The sequence below is a fragment of the Saccopteryx leptura genome, chromosome 10 (assembly GCF_036850995.1).
Source record: "Saccopteryx leptura isolate mSacLep1 chromosome 10, mSacLep1_pri_phased_curated, whole genome shotgun sequence".
Lineage (NCBI taxonomy): Eukaryota > Metazoa > Chordata > Mammalia > Chiroptera > Emballonuridae > Saccopteryx > Saccopteryx leptura.
Genome location: NC_089512.1, coordinates 40291680 through 40315572, shown reverse-complemented (window position 1 = coordinate 40315572; position 23893 = coordinate 40291680). Strand labels below are relative to the sequence as shown.

At 38.1% G+C, this 23893-nt stretch overlaps 1 protein-coding gene across 2 annotated transcripts in view; it reads left to right on the top strand.

Moving 5' to 3' along the window:
• STAG1 (STAG1 cohesin complex component) overlaps window positions 1–23893 on the top strand; it is a 475156-nt gene that overhangs the window by 198051 nt on the left and 253212 nt on the right. For both annotated transcript variants that reach the window (XM_066352127.1, XM_066352126.1), the window contains one exon: window positions 192–288. In XM_066352127.1, the coding sequence (XP_066208224.1) occupies window positions 192–288 (97 nt within the window). The remainder of the gene's footprint in view (window positions 1–191; window positions 289–23893) is intronic.

Genomic DNA, 23893 nt, shown 5'->3' with positions numbered 1-23893 from the left:
TGAATTGTTTTATTGAAAATGAGGGAATCAGCGGAATCTCTACTTAAATTTGACTACAGAGAAATAATTTTGGTATTTTTATTGTTGTTTAAATAAATACACAGAAAGAACCACAGACTTTTTTGAAATTTTATTTGCTCTAATACTAAATTTTTTCTGAAGTTTTTATTTTTATATTTTCTTTTCCACAGTCCGTGGTGGATGACTGGATTGAATCATATAAACAAGACAGGGACATCGCACTTCTGGATTTGATCAACTTTTTTATCCAGTGTTCAGGATGTCGAGGTACAGAATGGTCAAATAAATGAGTGCATGGAGCCTGTCAGTTCAGCAATGTCATTTTACTTCATATTCTGTTGTTATTTAAGGACATTTCATTTTGTTCTAGTTTAGCTTTGCTTCTATAAAAGAATAGATTTCTATATATTTTGAAATTTTGAAGGATATTTGAAATTTATTTAATGAATTTATGAATTGACTTTTTATATAAGTTTTTATAATTAATATTTACTGATATTATTTGTACTTGTGCTCCATATTGGGAACTGGGCTTGTTGCTAACATTTATTATGTATCCATGTCAGTATTTTGGTCTTCATTTTATAGATTCATTGCATGAAGCTCAAATATTTTGCTTATGGTTACATTTGATCCAGAATCAGGTTTTTAAGTTTATTGTAGGTTGGAAATTTATAGACAGTTAAACTGAAGTTTTAATTTTACTATATTAATATATAGATAACTGATAATTTTTTTTTTCTTTAGAATAGATAAATCTTTAATCTTAACAGAGCAGATTCTACATGAAGGAAATCAATTGGTAAATCTCCATTATTTGCTTTCCAGTAGAGAAAGGACAATGATCGTTTATTGAGATCACTAATCAAATTGATATCTTAAAAGCTCTTTTATTTCTGTTAAAGTCATAACTCACCATATTGACATAAGTGGTTTAATAAATATTTATAGGGCACCTACCTTGTACTAAGCATTGTTTTTGAGTAGTATGTAAATGTAACCAAGAGTCTGTGCCCCCAGTCAGTATTAGATGATGTGTAATTTTTGGAGGTTTATGATTACAAGAAACAAAGAGATGAATATACTAATAGTTCAGTAAAGTGCTCAATACATACTAAGAGTAATAAACTGGTTACTATTTAATGACAATTTTGTATGTACCAAGCTGTATGAATTACATATATTAGCTCATTTAATATTAGTTAACAGTTTTATTAGGCAGATATAAACTTTATTTTGTACATCAGGAAACTGAAAATAAAGGGCTTAGGTAAGTTTTTGGACATGATGCAGTTTGTAAATTTTAAACTCATGATTCAGAGTAAAGTTTGTTTCATTCTGGGGTCTATATGCCTAACCACAGGACACTATGGGGATAACAGGAGGGTCTCTCATCCAGCCCAGACTCTGTCAATGTAGAGACATTTGTAAGAAAATGCATCCCAGAGGAAGAACTTGCTGAGAGGCTGACTTTGAGTAAAAGAAAGTTAATGGGAGGAGAAAGACCAAAGTTAACAGATTGTGTAAAAATGTGTAAAGACAAAAAAGTACTGCAATTGATATAAATTGAGTTTGTGGTTGAATTGTAGATCACTGTGTTGGGTAAGGAGTTGCAAGAGATTATGCTATTTGATGGAAAAGCAAGTTTGTTAATTTTACAGCTTAAAATATGAGTAAGGCAAACATTGAGTGATGTGCTTTACATATTATTGGATTGTGTTTTGATTTTTAGAAAACTGGCTGTCTTATTTTTTTCCTTTTGTAACTCATTTGCATAATTCATAAAACTTAAAAAATAGATTTTTAAGATACAAAGCAAAATGTCTTTACCACTTCCTGCCTTCCCATCAATGTATATCCAGTTAACAGCTCTTTACTTATACCCATCGGTCTGTCTGTCTGGTCTAATTTCCATATGTGAAAGTAGGAATATACAGGGAACGGCAAAAGTATGTTTACAGTTGTTCATTTGGAAAATAATTCAATAATTAATGTATAATAATATAAGAAAACTCTTTCTTTATACTCCCAAATGTAAATTTATTCTTTAATACAAAAGATGCTAGTATATAGTTATCTCAGTGCTCTTTTTTTTCTTTTTGATAAAACAATCTTTAGTTTTATTTAGAAAATTAACTTTAACAAGGTGACATTGATCAATATGAGTACATAGAATTCAGGTAAACATTTCTATAGCGTTTGAACTGTTGATTATGTTGTATACCCATCACCAAAAGTCAAATCAGTTTCAATCGCCTTATATTTGTCTCCTTTTACACCCTTCCCCCCACTCCTGCACCTACCCCGTCCCCTACACTTCCCCCTCCCCCCGTAACCACTTCACTTTTATCTTTGACCATGAGTCCCAGTTTTATATCCACTATGTGTGATATCATACAATTCTTCACTTTTTTTGATTTACTTATTTTACTCAGTATAATGTTCTCAGGATCCATCCATGCTGTTGTAAATGGCAATATGTCATCATTTCTTATAGCTGAGTAGTATTCCATTGTATATCCTCTATTGAGAGACACTTTGGTTGTTTTCATGTCTTGGCCACTATGAATAATGCTGCGATGAACATGGGGGTTCATGTGTCTTTTTTTTTTTAATTTTTAATTTATTGTGTTTACATGGATTCAAGTGTCCCACTGAACATAACTCCCTCACCCCCACCCCTGTGACCCTTTTTGTACCCCTTTGCCCCCTTCTTTCTAACTCCCTCCCCACTTCCCTCTAGGATTTGCTGTCCTGTTATCTGTATCTCTGTGTTATGTATATATAGTTTCACTAATCCCTTTACCTTCTCTGATCTCATCCCCTCATCCTCCTTTCCTCTGACTGCGGTCCTTCTGGTCCCTGTGACTCCATCTCTGTCTATTTTTTCCTCAGTTCACTTTTTTCATTAGATTCCACATATATGTGAGATCATATGATATTTTTTTTTCTCTGCCTGGCTTATTTCATTTAGCATAATAATCTCCAGGTCCATCCATGCTGTCACAAAAGGTAAGATTTCCTTCTTTTTCACAGCCGCATAGTATTCCATTATTTATATGTATGACAACTTTTTAATGCACTCATTAATTGATAGATACTTGGGCTGTTTCCAGATCTTGGCTATTGTAAACAATGCTGCAATAAACATGGGGGTGCATATCTTCTTTTGAAACAGTGATTTGGTATTCTTAGAATATATTCCTAGAAGTGGAAGTTTCATTTTTAAATTTTTTTTTTCATTTTTAATTTTTTGAGGAAACCTTATATAGTTCCCCACAGTGGCTTCAAAAGTCTGCATTCTCACCAGAAGTACAGGAGGGTTCCCTTTTCTCCACACCCTCGCCATCACTTATTGTGTGTTGTTTTGTTAATGAACACCATTCTGACAGATGTGAGGTGGTATCTCATTGTGGTTTTTATTTGCATTTCTCTGATGATTAGAGATGTTGAACATTTTTTCATCTGCCTATTGGCCATCTGTATGTCCTCTTTGGAGAAGTGTCTCTTCACTTGTTCTTCTCATTATTAATTGGATTATTTACCTTCCTTGTGTTGAGTTTTAGAAGTTCTTTATAGATTTTGGTTATTAACCTCTTATCAGATGTATTGGCGAATATGTTCTCCCATTGTGTGGGTTGTCTTTTTATTTTGTTCATGCTATCTTTTGCTGTGCAAAAGCTTTTCAGTTTGATATAGTCCCATTTGTTCATCCTGTCCTTTATTCCACTTGCCTGTGGAGAAGTGCTGTCTTTTTTATTTTGTTTTGTTTTAATACAGTATTATAGCATTCCTCTGAGCATATGTACAATAACCTGTCTTCTTTTAGCAGACCATTGTGTTGTTTGTAGTCTTGCTGTTACAGGGAGTACTGTAATAAGTAATTTTGTTTTTACCTTATTTGCTCTCTATGAAGAATGTAGATAAATATATTTGTAATGATATTAGATACATATTGCCAAATTTCCTCCTATGGGAAATATACCCAATTTTACTCTCATCAGTAATACACGAGAATGCTTTCTTCTTCTTCCTCTTTTCAACGAAGTATTTCTATCAAATTTTGGGTTAGTTTTTTGAGTAATTTAAAAATATGTCAGTGCAAATTTTTTTAATTGAGGTGAAAGTCATTTAATATATAGTTAACCATTTTAAGTGTACAATTCAGAAACATTTAGTGCATTCAGAACCTTTGCAGTCAGCTGTCTCTAGTATCAAAACTTTTTTATCATCTCCAAAAGAATACTTCCGTAACTCTTGGTGTTCACTTACCTGCTTTCTGCTTCTATGTATTTGCCTATTCTAGTCATTTTATGTAAAATGTGACCTTTGGTATATGATTTCTTTCACCTAGCATAAATATTTGAGATTTATTGAAGTAGAAGCATATATCAATAATTCATTTCTTTTTATGGCTGAATAACATTTCATTGTATGTATATATCAAAATTTGTTTATTCATTGATCTGTTGGTGGACATTTGGGTTTTTTCCACCTTTTGGTTACTGTGAATGTTGCTGCTTTGGATATTCATGAATAGATAGATATCTGTTTAAATAGTTGTTTTTTAATTTTGGGGAATAAATACCTAGGAGTGGAACTGCTGGATCATATGGTAATTTAATCTTTTGAGGAACCGCCTTACATTCCACAGCAGATACATTTTACATTTCTTCCAGAAATATATAAGAATTCTTATTTTTCCAGTTCTTCCCCAACACTTTTGTTTTCTAATTTTAATTATATATTTTAAATGTCTTAGTGCCTTGGTCGGCAAACCTCAGCTTGCGATCCACATGTGGCTGTTTGGCCCCTTGAGTGTTTAGCAAAGGCCAGTTTAGGAGTACTCTAATTAAGTTAATAATAACAGTGTACCTACCTATATAGTTTAAGTTTAAAAAATTTGGCTCTCAAAAGAAATTTCAATCATTGTACTGTTGATATTTGGCTCTGTTGACTAATGAGTTTGCCGACCACTGTCTTTGTGTGTATGAAGTGGTATCTCGTTGTGAGTTTGATTAATGTTTCCTCTGTGACCAGTGATCTTATTCATCTTATGTGATTTTGGGACATTAGTATTATCTGGTTGGAAGAAATATGCCTTCGGGTCCTGTGCTTATTTTAAAATTAGGTGTGTGTGGGATTGTTTATTGGTAGTTGTAGTAGTTTATATATTCTGTATACTAAATCCTTCTCGAATGTTTAATTTATAGCAATTTTCTTACCTTATTTTAAAAAATTTATGTATTTCACACACACACATATCAATTTGTTTCATTTATTTATATATTCATTGGTTGGGATATTTGTTGATTGATTCTTGTATATGCCATGACGTGGGATTGAACCCATAACCTTGGAATTTGGTATGACATTCTGACCAACTGAGCTACCCTGCTACAGCTCTTCCCTTTATTAAGCTTGTGTTTTTGCATTCTAAAAATACACTTTGATGCATTAAATCTTCAAGATTTTATGAAGTCCAATTTATCTCCCCCCCCCCCCCCATTTCCTATGTTTCAAGTCTAAGACTCCATTGCTCATCCAAGGACATGAAGATTTATCACTATGTTTTCTGCTAATAATTTTATTTTTTAATGTTTATTTATTGATTTTAATGAGACAGAGACAGGAACATCGATCTATTCAGTAGGTCCCCTTAACTGAGGATCAAACCAGCAACCTCTGCACTATTGAATGATACTCTGACCAACTGACCTATTTGTCCAGGGCAATAATTTTATAATTTTAGTACTTATATTTAGGTTTTTAATATGTGGTTAATTTTAGTATAAGAATGATTTTAATTTGTATTCTCTTATGAATGGGGCTTGAGAGCTGGGTTGTTTTTTGTTTGTTTTTTTGTGACAGAGAAAGGGACATATAGGGACAGGCAGGAAAAGAGATGAGAAGCATCAATTCTTCATTGCAGCTCTTTAGTTGTTCATTGATTGCTTTCTCATATGTGCCTGGGCGGGGGGGGGGGAACTGCAGTGCAAGTGACCCCTTTCTCAAGCCAGCAACCTTGGGCTTCAAGCCAGTGACCATGGAGTCATCTCTATGATACTGTGCTCAAGCTGGTTACCTCGGGGTTTTGAACCTGGGTCCTCTGCATCCCAGTCCTACGCTTTATTCATTGCACCATGGCCTGGTCAATCAGAGACTGTTTCTGTTTTTTATTTTGTGTCTGTGTGTGTGAGTTTTCTGTTCCTAACTCTTGTCAATTTTTCTTTTGATTATATGGTTCCTCAAAAGGCATTTGACAAATTGGATTTTAAAATATTTTAATAAAAGAGACATAGATGCATATTTTCTTAATTTGGTTAACAAATAAAGCACACTGTCTTGCATCAGTGGAATATAATAACAATGCAGAAAGAGACCCAAGCACCTGTGAAATTTTTAAACATATGGAAGAAGAGAATTACAACTAATAGCTACCTTGAGATATTATTTTTCACATATCAGGTTGATAAAAATTTTAAATTATAACAGAACTCTGTAGGTTGGGATGTAAGGGAAACACTCCGTTACCTTGTTGGAATACAAATTAGTAAATCTTTTAGGGAAGGAGATTTGTTAGTATATACCAAAACTACATGTTTTTTTATCTTTTCACGCATCTATCCTACTTCTAGAATTCAGTGATTGGTATTTAGAATTTTTTTTTTACTTACTACTTTTTTATAAAGTCTAAAAAATAATGTAACAGTAAAAAAATGATGCCTGATCAGGCAATAGCACAGTGGATAGAGCATCAGCTTGGGATGCTGAGGACCCAGGTTCAAAACCCTGAGGTTGCTGGATTGAGCACAGGCTCACCAGCTTGAGTGTGGGATCATAAATAGGACCCCAAGGTCACTGGCTTAAACAAGGAGTCACTGGCTCAGTTGGAGCCCCCCTGGTCAAGGCATATATGGGAAAGCATTCAACGAACAACTAAGGTGCCGCAACAAAGAATTGATGCTTCTCACCATTCTCCCTCCCTGTCTGTCCCTTTCTGTTCCTCTCTCTGTCTCTCTGTTTCTGTCGCTATAATAAATGAAAAGTGAAAGGATTAAAAAAAGCCTTTTAACCCTAATGCTGCATTGTGCTTAAGGGAAACCAAGTAAGGTTATTTTCACTGAAGTCAAACAAGCCAAGGATACTTACTCTCACAACTCCTGTTCAGCATTATATTGGTGACAGAAGCCAACACATTTAGACAATGAAATGAAATTTGATCATTATTTGAAAATAATATTGTTTAGAAAGTTCAAGAGAATCAGTTTGCAAAGCTAATAAAAGCAGTAAAATAATTAGTAAATTACTGGCATATAGAGTTAATATATACCTGAGTTACCATGTTTAGTTCATATAAGAATAGCTAGTTAGCTGACCTGTGGTGGCGCAGTGGATAAAGCGTCGACCTGGAAATGCTGAGGTCGCCGGTTCGAAACTCGGGGCTTGCCTGGTCAAGGCATATATAGGAATTGATGCTTCCTGCTCCTCCCCCCCCCTCTCCTTTCTAAAATGAATAAAAAAAATAAATAAAAAAAAGATTAAAAAAAAGAATAGCTAGTTAGAAGAGATAATGGGATAAATCTTTCTAAAGTAAAAATGGGGAAAATGGGAAATTATTTCTAATTAATAGTTTAATAAAAACAACAAATGGCAGAAACAAAGAAAAAGAAACAGCAAATAAATGCTAGAAAGAAATAATAAAAACACTAGAAGAATATTGGGAAGAAAATCCTTTATAACTTTGAGAGGGAAAGACCTTTTATTAATGACTCAAAATTAACTGTTTCAAATCTGTAATATAGCCTGGCCTGTAGTGTTGCAGTGGATAAGTCAGGGGTCCCCAAACTACGGCCCGCGGGCCGCATGCGGCCCCCTGAGGCCATTTATCCGGCCCCCGCCGCACTTCCAGAAGGGGCACCTCTTTCATTGGTGGTCAGCGAGAGGAGCATAGTTCCCATTGAAATACTGGTCAGTTTGTTGATTTAAATTTACTTGTTCTTTATTTTAAATATTGTATTTGTTCCCGTTTTGTTTTTTTACTTTAAAATAAGATATGTGCAGTGTGCATAGGAATTTCTTCAGTTTTTTTATAGTCCGGCCCTCCAATGGTCTGAGTGACAGTGAACTGGCCCCCTGTGTAAAAAGTTTGGGGACCCCTGGGATAAGGCATCAACCTGAAATGCTGAGCTTGCTGGTTTAAGACCCCTGGTTTTCCCAGTCAAGGCACATAGGAGAAACAATTCTCTAAAATCAATGAATAATATCTTTAGGGAGAAAAAATCTGTTATATAAAAATTGATATATTAAACCAATACCAAAAAAAGAAAACTACAGACCAATATCTAATGAATACAGATGCAAAAATTCTAAACAAAATACTAGCAAATCAAATACAACAACACATTAAAAAAATAATTGATCATGATCAAGTGGGATTCATCCCAGAAACACTAGGATAAGTGGTTAATATCCAGAATATATAAAGAACTCACAAAACTGAGCAACAAACAAACAATCCAATTAAAAATGGGAAGAGGACATGAACGGACACTTCTTCCAAGAAGAAATACAAATGACCAACAGATATATCAAAAAATGCTCATCATCACTAGTTATTGAAGAAATGAAAATCAAAACTACAGTGAGATATCACCTCACACCTGTTAGATGAGCTATTATCAACAAGACAGATAATAACAAGTGCTGGAGATCCTGTGGAGAGAAAAGAACCCTCATTCACTGTTGGTAGGAATGTAAATTAGTACAACCATTATGGAAGAAAGTATGGTGGTTCCTCAAGAAATGAAGAATAGAGCCTGCCAGAATTACATGCCTCTGCTGTGAAGAAACAGGGATATTGGAAGGTAGGCTTCCCCCTCGCTCCTCTAAAGGAGGGTTCAGTCTCCTCCGGCCCTGCTCCAGCCACCTATGACCTAACCTTGCCCAGAATGCTGGGGTTTGCCACTGAAGGCTGAAGGTGCCCAGGGCCATCGGCCCCATATACGACACTGTGGACGAGCCTAGGGTATTTCTTCCAAGAAGCAGGTAAACTGATCTCATTTGCACAAGGGCCACTTAACTATGTCTTGCCTGAATAGTCAGGTTTTTTATTCTTCCCTCGAAGATCTCTGTTGTGGGTGTTGATAGTCCTATTTTCTGCTGCTTTGTTTAATATATAGTGTTTCCCTTATTCCTCCTACCTCAATGCCCCACTCATATTTCAGGCTGGGACCTACTCCTAATTTAGAGCTCTCTTTCCCCCTTTTGCCAACTTCTATTATGAATCTACCTTTGCCACCCAGCTTAGTGTATCCCAAGGTTCTCTTTACCAAGCCACAGTCACAGAGCTCCAGGGAAAAGCAATCTGGTCTCATCCCTCCAGGCAGAGAAGAACAGAAGCTCCATCTCCACACATGCTGCAGATGGCTTTTCCAGTCTACCTGAATCATTACCAGCTAGAAGCAGTGGTCATTGGGACTTGGACGTGAGCTGCAAAGTATAGAATTGTGACAACAATTCCAGTGCCATGCGGACTTTTCCTGGATGTGGACTTTTCCTGGGCTCCTGCTCCTGGTGACAGCTCCTAACAGACTGAACTGGGGGTGGGTTGCATTTTTCAGGAATTTGGCATGGTGATGGGGCCAACTTGGACTTGGTGAACATGTTAAGGACACTACTCTTTTATGAATTCTGGATGTATTGGCCAAGAGTTTGCTTAAAGGCTTTAATCAATGTAAAAAAAAAAGAGAAGACTGGATTAAGAAGATGTGGCACATATACACCATGGTATACTATTCAGCCATAAGAAATGATGACATTGGATCACTAACAACAAAATGGTGGGATCTTGAGAACAATATACGGAGTGAAATAAGTAAATCAGAAAAAAACAAGAACTGCAGGATTCCATACATTGGTTGGACATAAAAACGAGACTAAGAGACATAGACAAGAGTGTGGTGGTTACGGGGGACAGGGGGAGGGAAGGAGGGAGAGGGGAAGGGGATGAGGGAGGGGCACAAAAAAACTAGATAGAGGGTGACGGAGGACAATCTGACTTTGGGTGATGGGTATGCAACAGAATGGAATGACAAGATAACCTGGACATGGTTTCCTGGAATATATGTACCCTGATTTATTGATGTCACCCCATTAAAATAAAAATTTATTTATAAAAAAAAATGAAGAATAGAACTACCATATGACCCAGCAATCCCTCTACTGGATATATACCCCCAAACCTCAAGAACATGGGTACGAAAAGACACACGTACCCCCCATGTTCCTCACATCGTTGTTCATGGTGGCCAAGACATGGAAACAGCCAAAATGCCCTTCAATAGAAGATTGGATAAAGAAGATGTTGTACATATATACAATGGATTACTACCCAGCCATAAGAAATGATGACATAGTATCATTTACAACAATATGGATGGACCTTGATAACATTATACTGAGTGAAATAATTAAATCAGAATAAACTAAGAACTGTATGATTCTATACATAAGTGGGACACAAAATTGATTCTCATGGACATAGACAAAAGTGCAGTGTTTACCAGGGGGAAAGGAGGGTTGGAGAGGGAGGGGTGTCAGGGAAGGGGAGGGGCTTAAAGAGAAACAAAATATAGGGTGACAGAAGACGATTTGACTTTGGGTGATGGGTATACAGCATAATGGATTGTCCAAATGATGTGGAGATGTTTTCTCTAAATCTTATGTGCTCTGGTTTGACCAAGATCACCCGGTTAAATTTAATTGTCTAAATAAAAAAATTTTAAAAAAAATAATGCTTGTAATGGTAGTTGGATCCTGCTCTGATGTTGTTTGTCACTGGCCATTGGATATGCTGGTTTTGGGCCTCTTAAGAGGGAACCTGGTACAGACCAGTGTAAGATCCTGCCAGTGAACGGCACTCAGCAAGTTGTTTCGACCTACAAGCTATCCACAGTTTATGGCTGCCTCTTTTAGGCTTAGGTGCACATGGAAGGACCAAGGTGCATACCTAGGCTGGCTTTTACCCGCACCTGGCCTGGTGGTAGATCAGGAAAAGACCAAAGTTCTTTAAGAACTGCCTCCTGCTGCCTCTCTCTGCTGACCACTTGTTTTGTGCCTGAAAAAACCTCTGCTGGAGTAGCGGGGCTGGGTCTAGTGAATTTCCACTGAGGAAAAGGTACCTGTCAGGCTTCAGGAAAGGTGTTGGGTGTGGCTCTCACCCCATAGCCCCAGCTGTCCTGATTTTTTTCTTAGACCTCAGTAGTGTATAGTCTCTAGGAGTCTGGTGAGCAAGCCTCTAAAATCAGATATTTGGTCTGCCAACAATGTGGAAAGTTTTTAGTGAATCTACCATGAAGGGTATCTACCAGTCACATTCTTGTGAAAGTTGGGTGAATAGCTCTAGCCTCAAAGCCGAACAGCTGAGTCACTGTCACTTTCTATTCTATTCAGCTGCTTTCTGCTCCCTGACCGAGGCTGCTTATTTCTCAGCAAGACCCAACCAATCTCTATAGGGTGGTGCAAAAGAAATTCCTGAAGGTGGGGCATTTGCTTTCCCCCAGACTGATGTCACACTGTGGGGAGAGCTCCACCAAAGAAAAATAATGGCAACTGTTCTGTTGGCAAATGACTGTACAGGGGTCCTCGTGGTTGTCCCCCCATTGTGTTGCTCCACAGGGCTGTCAATCTCATACTCTCCTTAGGAAACTTGTCAGCTCAACCCTCCCTCCACCAGAACCCAGGGTAAGTGGCTGTGAATGAGATTTTCTGTGTTGGCCCTTTAAGAGAATGCCTGCATCTCTGGGAGTTACCTTCTGTTTCTGGCAGACAGAAACTGCCAAATGCTTTGTGGGCACCTCCTCTCAGCTCTGGTGCTCTAGGCTGGGTACCCAACTTGAGGTTTAGGGCCCATTCTCTCAGAGAGAACCTTCCCACAGCTGAAATACTTCTCTAGAACCTCAGCTGCTGCTTGAGGGAGCATCTCTGCCCTTCCTACCGGTCTCAATGTGGCTTCTTCTGTGAATCCTTATAAGACTTCTCTTTATTTAGTTTTGAGTTGTTTTTTTTCATGATTTTTCTTAAACTTAATTATAATTCTAGTTTGGTCTTGGGAGGAGGCCAATGGAACATCTGCCTACTCTGTCGTTATGTTGGATCTCCCGTTTTAATTTTTTTACGTTCTTACATGTTCAGTGTGTATAGATAGGTCAACATTATTTTCCTTCAATCTTTTATTATTGTGACATACGTACAGAAGAGTGTGTAAACTATGTATGTATAGGTTAAATAATATTTATATAGTGAATCTCAGTGTTATCAGTACTAGTACCAAGGGTAAGAATATTTCCAGGACTTCAGAAGATCTCTTACCCTATTTCCTGTGTGACCCTCCCCTATTTTTACTGCCTCCATTTTCTACAGAGATAAGTACTACTTTGATTTTGTGATAATTATTTCTTTGATTTTCTTAATAGTTTATAGTTTTGCTGTTAATGCATCTTCCTTAAAGTAGTTAAGTTTTACCTGCTTTTCTTCTTTAGATAATTAACTCTATGTACTCTTTTGTGCATAATTAACCCTTTGAGTATGACATTTTTTCGTGCTTTCTACCCCCGGGAGTGAGGTGGGTTTTTTTTTTTTTTCCAAAAAAGAAATTAGTTTCAGTTCCAGTTTTGTTAACTTAAAATCACATTTGTTTGATAACCAATTTATGAAAACATGAAGAACATACATTTGCCTTTTTTTAATATTGCCTTACCCATTTTAAAAATAAATCAAGGCTGCATGATTTGGGTCTGAAGAATCCCCCGTGTATGCTGCCGGCTTAATCAGTAAAACTCTTCAAAATTCATTTTGGACTTCATGTCTTTACAAGAACCCACTTAAGTGAGGTTGATTGGCCGGCAGTGTCTAACCCTGTCCTGAACCCCTGCTGGACCAGTAAGGTTTTCAGAGACATCGCCTGGTTCAGACCTTACAGCATGGAAATTGATGACCTCCTTAACTGGATGAGGGACTTGGCTTGGCAAGATTCCCTTCTTGAATTCTCTCCAGAAGAAGCAATCATTTTCCAATTTTTTCTCCTCTTTCTCCTCATCACCCCTTACCATATATTATAAAATTAATAACTGCCTTTCTTTTATATGTAACCACAGAGTTGAGAAATGATAGATATGTAAATTCCAAACTGCCCTCTTCATGTTCCGCTTATCTGTCAGACCTCACCCTTACTGGACTATCGCCCCTTAGAGGCATTTCAAAAAGCTGACAAGCCGCCCCAAGGAGGGGCTCCGGACTTTTTATGTCATAAGAAATTCTTTGCACCATGGTTTATAAAGATACTGTATCTTTTCTTTTTTTGTTTAATTCAGTGAGAGGAGAGAAAGTGGAGAGACAGATTCTCACATGCACTGGGACTGGGATCCACCTGGCAAGCCCACTAGGATGTGATGCTCTGATCATCTGAGGTGTCGTTCCATTGCTCAGCAACAGAGCTCTTCCTAGCACCTGATGCAGAGGCCATGGAGCCATCCTCAGCTCCCAAGGCCAACTTGCTCTATTCCAGCAATGGCTGCAGGAGAGGAAGAGAGGGAGAGAAGCAAGAGGGGGAGTGCAGAAGTAGATGGGCACTTCTGTGTGCCCTGACTGGTAATTGAACCTGGGACTACCACACGCCAGGCCGATGCTGTACCACTGAGCCAACCAGCCAGGGCCTTTGTTTTCTTTTTCTTTTTTTTTTCCTGAAGCTGGAAACGGGGAGAGACAGTCAGACAGACTCCCACATGCGCCTGACCAGGATCCACCCGGCATGCCCACCAGGGGACGACGCTCTGCCCACCAGGGGGCGATGCTCTGCCCCTCCGGGGCGTCGCTCTGTTGCGACCAGAGCCACTCTAGCGCCTGGGTCAGAGGCTAAGGAGCCATCCCCAGCGCCCGTCCCATCTTTGCTACAGTGGAGCCTTGCTGCAGGAGGGGAAGAGAGAGACAGAGAGGAAGGAGAGGGGGAGGGGTGGAGAAGCAAATGGGCGCTTCTCCTGTGTGCCCTGGCCGGGAATCGAACCCGGGACTTCTGCACGCCAGGCCGATGCTCTACCACTGAGCCAACCGGCCAGGGCCATTAAAATATATTTGATGGGTATATAATTTAGTATTAGCAGGGATTTTTTCATGACATTGAAGATATTTCACTGTATTCTGGCATGTATTGTTGAAAACCTAGAATAATCATTTATTACTTGTTTTCTTCAAAGTTTAAGGTTTTCTCTTCGTTCCTGGTGTTCTGTACTTTGACTACATAAATTCTTGGGGTTGGTGTTTTTCATCAGTTATGTCTTTATTACTTATTTTATTTCTCTCCTCCCTTACTTGGTTTTGCATACTGTCTTCTGTGTGCCTTTCTATATTTTTGAGTTTCTGTGCTGCTTTATAATTTTTTTCTATCTTCTTCATGGCTAGAAATTATAGCCTCTTGGTTCTTTTTTAAAGAAAAAGGAAGGTACAGAATTGTTCCCTGTGGATATTCAGTCTTGTATTTTCGTTTTTTAACGTGGTAGATTTATTTCTTTTACACTCTATCTCTGATAATTCTAATAAGTCTTTGTGAGTCATTTTGTGGAAAGGGTTTGTTTTCTGTTTTGTTTTGTTTTTTGCTTATTATTTTGTATATTACCTTTGTATATTTAGTTAGTTTTTATTTCAAGTTCCATATTTTCTTTCAAATTTAAATGAATCCTAGAATAAAGGTAAATTTCTCTAGAGAGAACTCAGCATTACTTGACAAGTGCCCAGTGATATTACCAATCTAGAACCATTTGCAACTAAAAACAGTTTGATGTTTCCTAGATCAGGTTATGTGAATTTAAGGTACTTGGTGGCACACCATTTTTGATTACAGCCTCTCAAGTAAATTTATCTCCTCCACAAGACCAAAAAAAAACAAAACAAAAAAACCCCCCTTTATTTGTAGTCCACAGTGTGTGAGGTGTTAGATTTACTGCTTGGTTTAACCTTAACCTAGAGATGAAAACCTTTGAGTCCATATTTCAAAAAATAGTTGTCTCCCTTAGATCCTTTACCTCAGAACTCCTATTCATGTATTACAGGCTTATCAAGTGTTATCAGAGAAAAAGTTATTTCAGTACTCCTTCTGTATTTTAGGTTTCTGCTTTTAGTTATTATCCTAGTAATTCCTTACTACTTTATAGGGTTTCAGTTGCTTTTCACAATGTTTTTTTGAATTTTATTTAGGATTTCAGGAAGAACATTTATATCAACATTGTTTACAATAGTATCATAATCACAACTTGTATATATCAATTCATTGAAAAGAGCCTTTCAGTGCTATAGCACAGTGGATAGAGCATCAGACTGGGACGCAGACGACCCAGGTTCGAAACCCCAAAGTCACCAGCTTGAGCATGGTGTCACTCGGTCTGCTGTAGCCCCCACCCCCGTCAAGGCACTTATGAGAAAGCAATCAATGAACAACTAAGGTGCCTCAGTGAAGAATTGATGCTTCTCATCTCTCTCCCTTTCTGTCTTTCCTTATCCTACCCTCTCTCTGTCTCTGTCACCAAAAAAAAAAAAAAAAAAAAAAAAATGAAAAGACACACAAACACAAAAGGCAAGTTGTAGCCCAGGAGAAAATATTTGCAAAATATTACACATATGATAAATGACTTGTATTCTAAATATACTAAGGACTCTTAAAAACTCAAAAAATAATCCAATAAAAAACTGGCCAAAGAATCTGGCAGCTCACCAGGAAAGAGATAGAGATGACAAATAGCATGAGACAATGTCATCATATTTTGTCATTAGGTCAATGCAAATTAAAACATCAATAAAATATCACTATATTACTATTCAAAACACTGGCAATACCAGTTACTGCCAAGGACATGAAGCCACAGAAATTTCATTGTTGGTGGGAATGCCATGTGGTATAGCCATTTTAGAAGTCAGACTGACAGTTTATTACAGTACTAAGTATAGCTTTACTGTAAAAATTCAGCAATCACATTCTATTAGATATATACTCAACTGATTTGAAACTTATGTCCACACAAAAACCTGCATGTTAATGTTTATAGTAATTATATCTAAACTGTAAGTAGCAAAGATGTTTTTCAGAAGATGAAATGGATCAACTGTGGTATATCAATATAATGGAATAGCATTTTTGATTCGAAGGAATGAACTGTCAAGTCACACAGAAGTGTAGATAAATCTTAAATGGGTATTGCTGGATGAAAAGATAGACGGTAGTCTGAAAAGGCTAAAAACTATGATTTCAGTTTATATGACACTTTGGAAAAGGCAAAACTGTAGAGATGGTAAGTAGATCATTGGTTGCCTGGGTTTTGGGGAATAGGGAAGGTTGACTAAGTGAATCACAGAGCATTAAGTGGTGAGATTATTCTGTATGATACTATAACTTTGGATACATGATACTATGCATTTCTCAATCCTCATATAACTTCATAGCACAAAGAATACACATTTATACATGCAAATTTTTATTTTAAAATTCACTTATAAGATCATTCAAGGATGAATGCAGACTATTTCAAAAGAATCTATATGTACTAAAAATACACAAAATAAGCCCTGGCAGATTTGCTCAGTAGATATAGCATCGTCTCAGCGTTTGGATATTCTGGGTTCAATTCCTGGTCAGGGCACACAAGAGAAGTGATCATCTGTTTCTCTCTCCTCCCTCTCCTCCTTCTTTATCTCTTTCCTCTTCCCTTCTACAACTAGTGGCTTGATTGGTTGGAACATAGGCCCTGGATGCTGTGGATAGCTCGGTTGGTCCCAGTGGGTCATCCTCAGGCACTAATAATAACTCTCTTGATTTGAACATTGGCCCAAGATGGGGTTTGCTGGGTGGATCCCAGTCAGGGTGAATGCGAGAGTCTGTCTTAGTATCTCCCCTCTTCTCCAAAAAAAAAAAAAAAAAAATTTGGGTGTGTGTCTGTGTGAAATAACTTCACACTGCAGAGGTTTGGGGAATAGGTATGGTTCTGAGTAACTGAAGAAATGAGTGCAGACTGAGGGAAAAGGCCAAAAAAATTTTATAAGCACTGTACTCTAGTTGACAAAGTTGTTTTCTAAAGGTGTATGGATTACCAATTCTGAAATCCCTATACATGTATACTGGAGTAGAAAAATTAAGTAAATAGGTGGTTGATGATGGGAACCAAATTTTTTACTTATATATGAGTAAGAGATTATGGGTAAGCAAGACAGGATTTTGTAGTAATCCATGTGTTGGTAATGGAGTAAACACATTAGTGTAACTTATAGTTCACTCTTTTAAGTAGTGAGTTTTTTTTCATGCTCGCTGATCTCCAGTAGAGATATCTTTTTTCAAAAAATGAAATTACTTCCAGTTCCAGTTTTAACTTAAAATCATGTTTTTTTGATAACCAATTTCTGGAAACAGGAAGAACATACATTTGCCTTTTTTTTAATGTTGCCTTATACATTTTTAAAATAAAAATTTTTGTAAATTTGTGCTCTGAATGGTCAGGAGGCATGAAGACGTACATGAATGTTTGTACCACTCAGAGGGTTAATATAGACACATGCCTACATACAGAAATATTTATAAGTATGTTTGTATACACACACACACACACACACACACACACACACATTTCCTTGATCTTTCATCTGAGGGGTTTTGAAAGAATTGAGATTTTTGTAATAACAAACCAGTAGCAATAAGCACAGCTAGCACATAGAGCTTGGTTTCCAATTCCATTCTCCCATAAAAGAAAACAGGGATCCTTGAACAGATGTTAAATTCTAGAACTGAGACAGAGAATTCAGAGTGAGAATGGAGCATTTTATAGTTTCAGAAAGTAAACAGATGCTTAAGGAAACAAAACAATATGAAGGTATCTCAAAAGGACAAAGAAACCAATTGAAGGAGCCCTCAGTGGCCGAAGCTAGAAAAATTTGAGCAATAAAATAAATATCATAGAATTTTATTATAACCCAAGCCACAAAATATTCATGAGTTTATATTGATATAAATAAATGATTGAATAATGAAACAAATGGGTAAGAATAGACAAATCTTTCATATAGAATTCAAAATAATTTGTAACTACCAACAAAAGGCTCAAGAAAATGAAGCATAACTCCCTGGCCCTTAAGTGTGGATTGTACATAGGTAGTTCCTTCCGAAGAGTACAGTATTAAAAAAGGGAAAATGTGTAATTTGTAACAGTGGATAAACCTGAACGATACTACCTCAGCTAGAGATAATGATTAAGTCAGTAGTGTTCAGTCCTGTTGTTAACATGTACTCTTGTTTTGATATGATGAGACTAGCATTTTATCTTTCATCTTTTCCTTTCAAAAACCCACAAACTTTAACCATGAGGAAACATCAGACAGACCCAAAATGAATCATATTCTATATATAATACCTGACCACTGCTAATAAAACTGTCATGTTCATCAAAAAACATGAAGTCAGAAAAAGTGTCACAGTATAGAGAAGCCTAAGGAGACATGACTGACAACTTACCACCTTTTGTGGTATTCTGGATAAAATCCTGGCGCAGAAAAAGGACATTTGGTAAAAACCAAGAAAATCTGAATAAAGTATGACTTATTTAATAACAGTGTTATTGGGATAGAGGGAAGAGGAACTGGAGGAAGGTGGTCAGAAAATACAAATTTCTAACTATAGTTAACACTGCTGTATAATATATAGTAAAGTTATTAAGATAGATCCTAAGTTCTCATCACAAGATACTTGTTTCTTTTTATTGTAGCTATGTGAGATGATGGATGTTAACTAAACCTAGTCTGGTAATCATTTATAATATATGTAAATCAAACTATCATCTGTACGCCTTAAACTTACACAGTGATATATGTCAATTATTTCTCAATACTGTTGGGAGTAAAAAATGTTATCAACATTGGCTCTTTAGTTGTGTATATGGGAACTTCTGTACTGTGTTTGTAACTTTTGTGTCAGTCTCAAACTTCTTTTAAAAAGTATATTTAGGCCCTGGCCTGTTGGCTCAGTGGTAGAGCATCGGCCTGGCGTTCCCAGGTTCAATTCCCGGCCAGGGAACACAGGAGAAGTGTTCACCTGCTTCTCACCCTCCTCCTCTCTTCTCTCTCTATCTCTCTCTTCCCCTCCCGCAGCCAAGGCTCCATTGGAGCAAAGCTGACCCGGGCACTGAGGATGGCTCTGTGGCCTCTGCCTCAGGCACTAGAATGGCTCTGGTTGCAACAGAGCAACGCCCCAGATAGGCAGAGCATCGCCCCCTGGTGGGCATGCCGGGTGGATCCCGGTCAGGCACATGTGGGAGTCTGTCTGACTGCCTCCCCGTTTCCAACTTCAGAAAAATACAAAACAAACAAACAAAAAAAAAACGAACCAGGCTATGGGCACAGTGGATAGAGCATCAGAGTGGGATGCAGAGGACACAGGTTCAAAATCCTGAGGTCTCTGACTTGAGCACGGGCTCATCCGGCTTGAACATGGGCTCACCAGCTTGAGCGCAGGGTTACTGGCTTGAGCGTAGGATCATAGACAGGACCTCATGATCACTGGCTTGAGTCCAGAGGTCGCTGTCTTGAAGACCAAGGTCGCTTGCTAGAGCAAGGGGTCACTCGCTCTGGTGTAGCCCCCCGGTCAAGGCACATATGAGAAAGCAATTAATGAACAACTGAGATGCCGGAACAAAGAATTGATACTTCTCCTGTCTCCCTTCCCATCTCTGTTCCTATCTCTCCCTCTCTGTGTCTCTGTCTCGGTCACCAAAAAAAAATTTTTTTTAAGTATATTTAAAAAAAATACTGGAGAATTCAGTTTAAGGAAAAGTCTTTGAGACTTTTCCATCTTTTTCATCAAGCCAACCAGATTTTTTCTCGTTCTTTAATCACCCACATAAAAATTTTGATAAGATAGGAAAAGACGTGTTTTAAACAAGATGAGTTGAGAAAGTCTTAGTGTCACATTAAAAAAATTGTAAGAGGACTTCATAAAAGTATACTTGAGAGATTATTTGGTCCCTTGTAGTGATTGAAATAGTTTTGAAACACTGATTAAAGAAATGACTTAGTCATTTGTATACAGTTTGATAAGAAACTGCCAAATAACCTTAAATAATATTTAAGTTATTAATTATCTCACATATATTATGTAACCTTGACTCAAATATGTAGTATTGGCTGTAAACAAGATACTTGATAAATATTTTCACGCTGTAATTTATACATCCCTGTAACATTATGGGCAAGTTTCCTTGTGTTGTTTTTTTTTTTTTTTTTTTTTTTTTTTTTTTTTTTTGCCACTCAGAGATGAAACCTGGTTCTTTTTATATATTTTTTAAATTTATTTTATTTTATTTTGTTTTTTTACAGAGTCAGAGAGAGAGTCAGAGAAAGGGATAGATAGGGACAGACAGACAGGAACGGAGAGAGATGAGAAGCATCAATCATTAGTTTTTTGTTGCGATACTTTAGTTGTTAATTGATTGCTTTCTCATATGTGCCTTGACCGTGGGGCTACAGAAGACCAAGTAACCCCTTGCTCAAGCCAGCGACCTTGGGTCCAAGCTGGTGAGCTTTGCTCAAACCAGATGAGCCCGCGCTCAAGCTGGTGACCTCAGGGTCCCGAACCCGGGTCTTCCGCATCCCACTCCAATGCTTTATCCACTGCGCCACCGCCTGGTCAGGCGAAACCTGGTTCTTTTTAAATGACCCCATTTCATTCATGACTCAATTTATTAGAAAGAAAAAGAATTGAGACTTTTTACTGTCCATTCCTCAGTCCTGAGTCTTGACTTTTCCATATTATGAAGGGTAAGTCTTTTCTAAAACTGTTTTATATTGTCACCATTTTATTTTTTTTTAATTCCCTATGACCAAAATCTGTGGCCAAATTATATTTCCTCTAATATGTAACTTTTACCTTTTTCAGTTCTCAAATTCCTTTAATAATATTCTGAAATATTTTGGCTGTTTTTCACAAAGCTACACAGACCTGAATTTTCATAGAATTTTAAAAGGTTCATAGATACTTAGGAATTCATGTGCCACAGGTAAAGAAGGACAGCCTGTTTTGAATCATAATAATTTTAATAATAGAGCCCAGATAGATTTGTTTTCCTCACTGTTATTTTCTCTGATTCTTGTTTTATATGCAATGAGATTATCTTAGTAGTTATTGAAGATCTGATCAAAATAATTTGAAAGTTTATGGCTCTAGGATAATAACCATTCTTGCTTTTGGGCTTTGGCTATTATACTTAGCATGGCTCAACTAACCTAAAAATTTTAAATTCAGCCCTGGCTGGTTTACTTAGTGGATAGAGCATCGGCCTGGCATATGGACGTCCCAGTTCAATTCCCAATCAGGGCACACAAGAGAAGTGACCATCTGCTTCTTTCCTCCTTTCACTCTCTCTTCTTTCTGTCTTCCCCTCCCACAGCTAGTGACTTGATTACTTCAAACATTGGATATGGGCTCTGAAGATAGCTTGGTTGGTCCCAGCACATCAGCCTCATGCACTAAAAATAGCTCAGTTGATTCAAGCATTGGCACAAGACGGGTTGCCAGTTGGATCCTGGATAGGGCACATGTAGGAATCTGTTGCACTCTCTCTCCTTCTCTCACCTTAAAAAATATATATATTTAGTAAGCTTATTTGTTTTTGATATGGTTGATGTGTATGTACCCTATGCAGTCTTGAAAGACTAGTTAATTGATGCTCACACACAATGTGCCAATATGTGATTTATTTATTTATTTATTTACTTACTTACTTACTTACTTACTTTGTATTTTTCTGAAGTAAGAAACAGGGAGGCAGAGAGACAGACTCCTGCATGTGCCCTACCTAGATCCACGGAACATCCTCACTAGGGGCCGATGCTCTGCCCATCTTGGGCATTGCTCCATTGCAACCAAAGCCATTCTAGCGCCTGAGGCGGAGGCCATGGGGCATCCTCAGCGTCCGCAGTAACTTTGCTCCAATGGAGCCTTGGCTGTGAAGGGGAAGAGAGAGAGAGAAAGGAGAGAGGGAGGGGTGGAGAAGCAGGTGGGCACTTCTCCTGTGTGCCCTGGCTGGGAATCGAACTCTGGACTTCCACATGCTGGGCCAACGCTCTACCACTGAGCCAACCGGCCAGGGTATGTGACTTTTTTTTTTTAGCATTTAATTTGATATTTCACTTGTCTTTTGTATTTACAGAGGCAGAATTATACAATAGTCCCCACTTTTATGCAATTTTACTTTCTACAGTTTCAGTTACCCATGGTCCAAAAATATTAAAGGAATATCTGAGAAATAAACAATGGATAAGTTTTAAATTGTGCAACATTCTGAGTAGTGTGGTGAAATGTCAGTGCTGTCCTGCTCTATTTGCCTGGCACATGAATCATCATTTGCCTAGTGTATTTATGCTGTATATGCTACCTGCCTTTTGATCACTTTACCTGATAGCCCTGCCTGGGTATCAGATGGAATGTCTTAATATTGCACTTCTTTTATTTAAGTATCTATTATTTTACTTGATAATGGCCCCAAAGCACAAGAATAGTTATGCTGGCAATTTGTATACACCAAAATGAAGTCTTAAAGTGCTTCCTTTAAGTGAAAAGATGAGTTAAGTACAATAAGACATTTTGAGAGTGAAAGACCATATTCCCATAACTTTGACTTGTTCATAGTGTGTGTGTGTGTGTGTGTGTGTGTGTGTATTTTTTTTTTTTTTGTATTTTTCTGAAGCTGGAAACAGAGACAGTCAGACAGACTTCCGCATGCACCCGACCGGGATCCACCGGCATGCCCACCAGGGGGCGATGCTCTGCCCATCCGAGGCGTCGCTCTGTTGCGACTAGAGCCACTCTAGCTCCTGAGGTAGAGGCCATGGAGCTATCCCCAGCGCCCGGGCCATCTTTTGCTCCAATGGAGCCTTGGCTGCGGGAGGGGAAGAGAGAGACAGAGAGGAAGGAGAGGGGGAGGGGTGGAGAAGCAGATGGGTGCTTCTCCTGTGTACCCTGGCCGGGAATCGAACCCAGGACTTCCGCATGCCAGGCCGACACTCTACCACTGAGCCAACCGGCCAGGGCCTCATAGTATATTTTTATAATTGTTCTATTTTATTGTTATTGTTGCTAATTTCTCGTGCATAATTTATAAATTCAACTTTATCATAGTAATGTATACATAGTAGAAAGCATTATATATATAGGGTTCAGTACTATCTGCAGTTTCTGATATCCACTGGGGGTTCCTGGAAGATATCCCCATGGCTAAGGGGGTTACTGTATCAGCTCTTACAAGGAATGTTACAAAGTGCACACTGCCATCTAGAGACAGACTCATCACTGGATATACAGTCACAATAATTTGCATTTTTAAGACCTTCAAATTTTAAAGATTTACAGGTTTTCTAACATGTATCTTTTTTTTTTTATATATTCTGTGAGGCAATTTTTTCCCATTTTTACATGTATTATCTTGACAGACCACATACATCCCAAGATATTTATTTTTATTTTTTTCATTTTTCCGAAGCTGGAAACGGGGAGGCAGACAGACTCCCGCATGTGCCCGACCGGGATCTACCCGGCATGCCCACCAGGGGGCAATGCTCTGCCCCTGTGGGGCGTCGCTCTGTCGCATCAGAGCCATCCTAGCGCCTGAGGCAGAGGCTACAGAGCCATCTCCAGCGCCCCGGCTACTTTGCTCCAATGGAGCCTCGGCTGTGGGAGGGGAAGAGAGAGACAGGAAGGAGAGGGGGAGGGCTGGAGAAGCTGATGGGTGCCTCTCCTGTGTGCCCTGCCGGGAATCAAACCCGGGACTCCTGCACTCCAGGCCGATGCTCT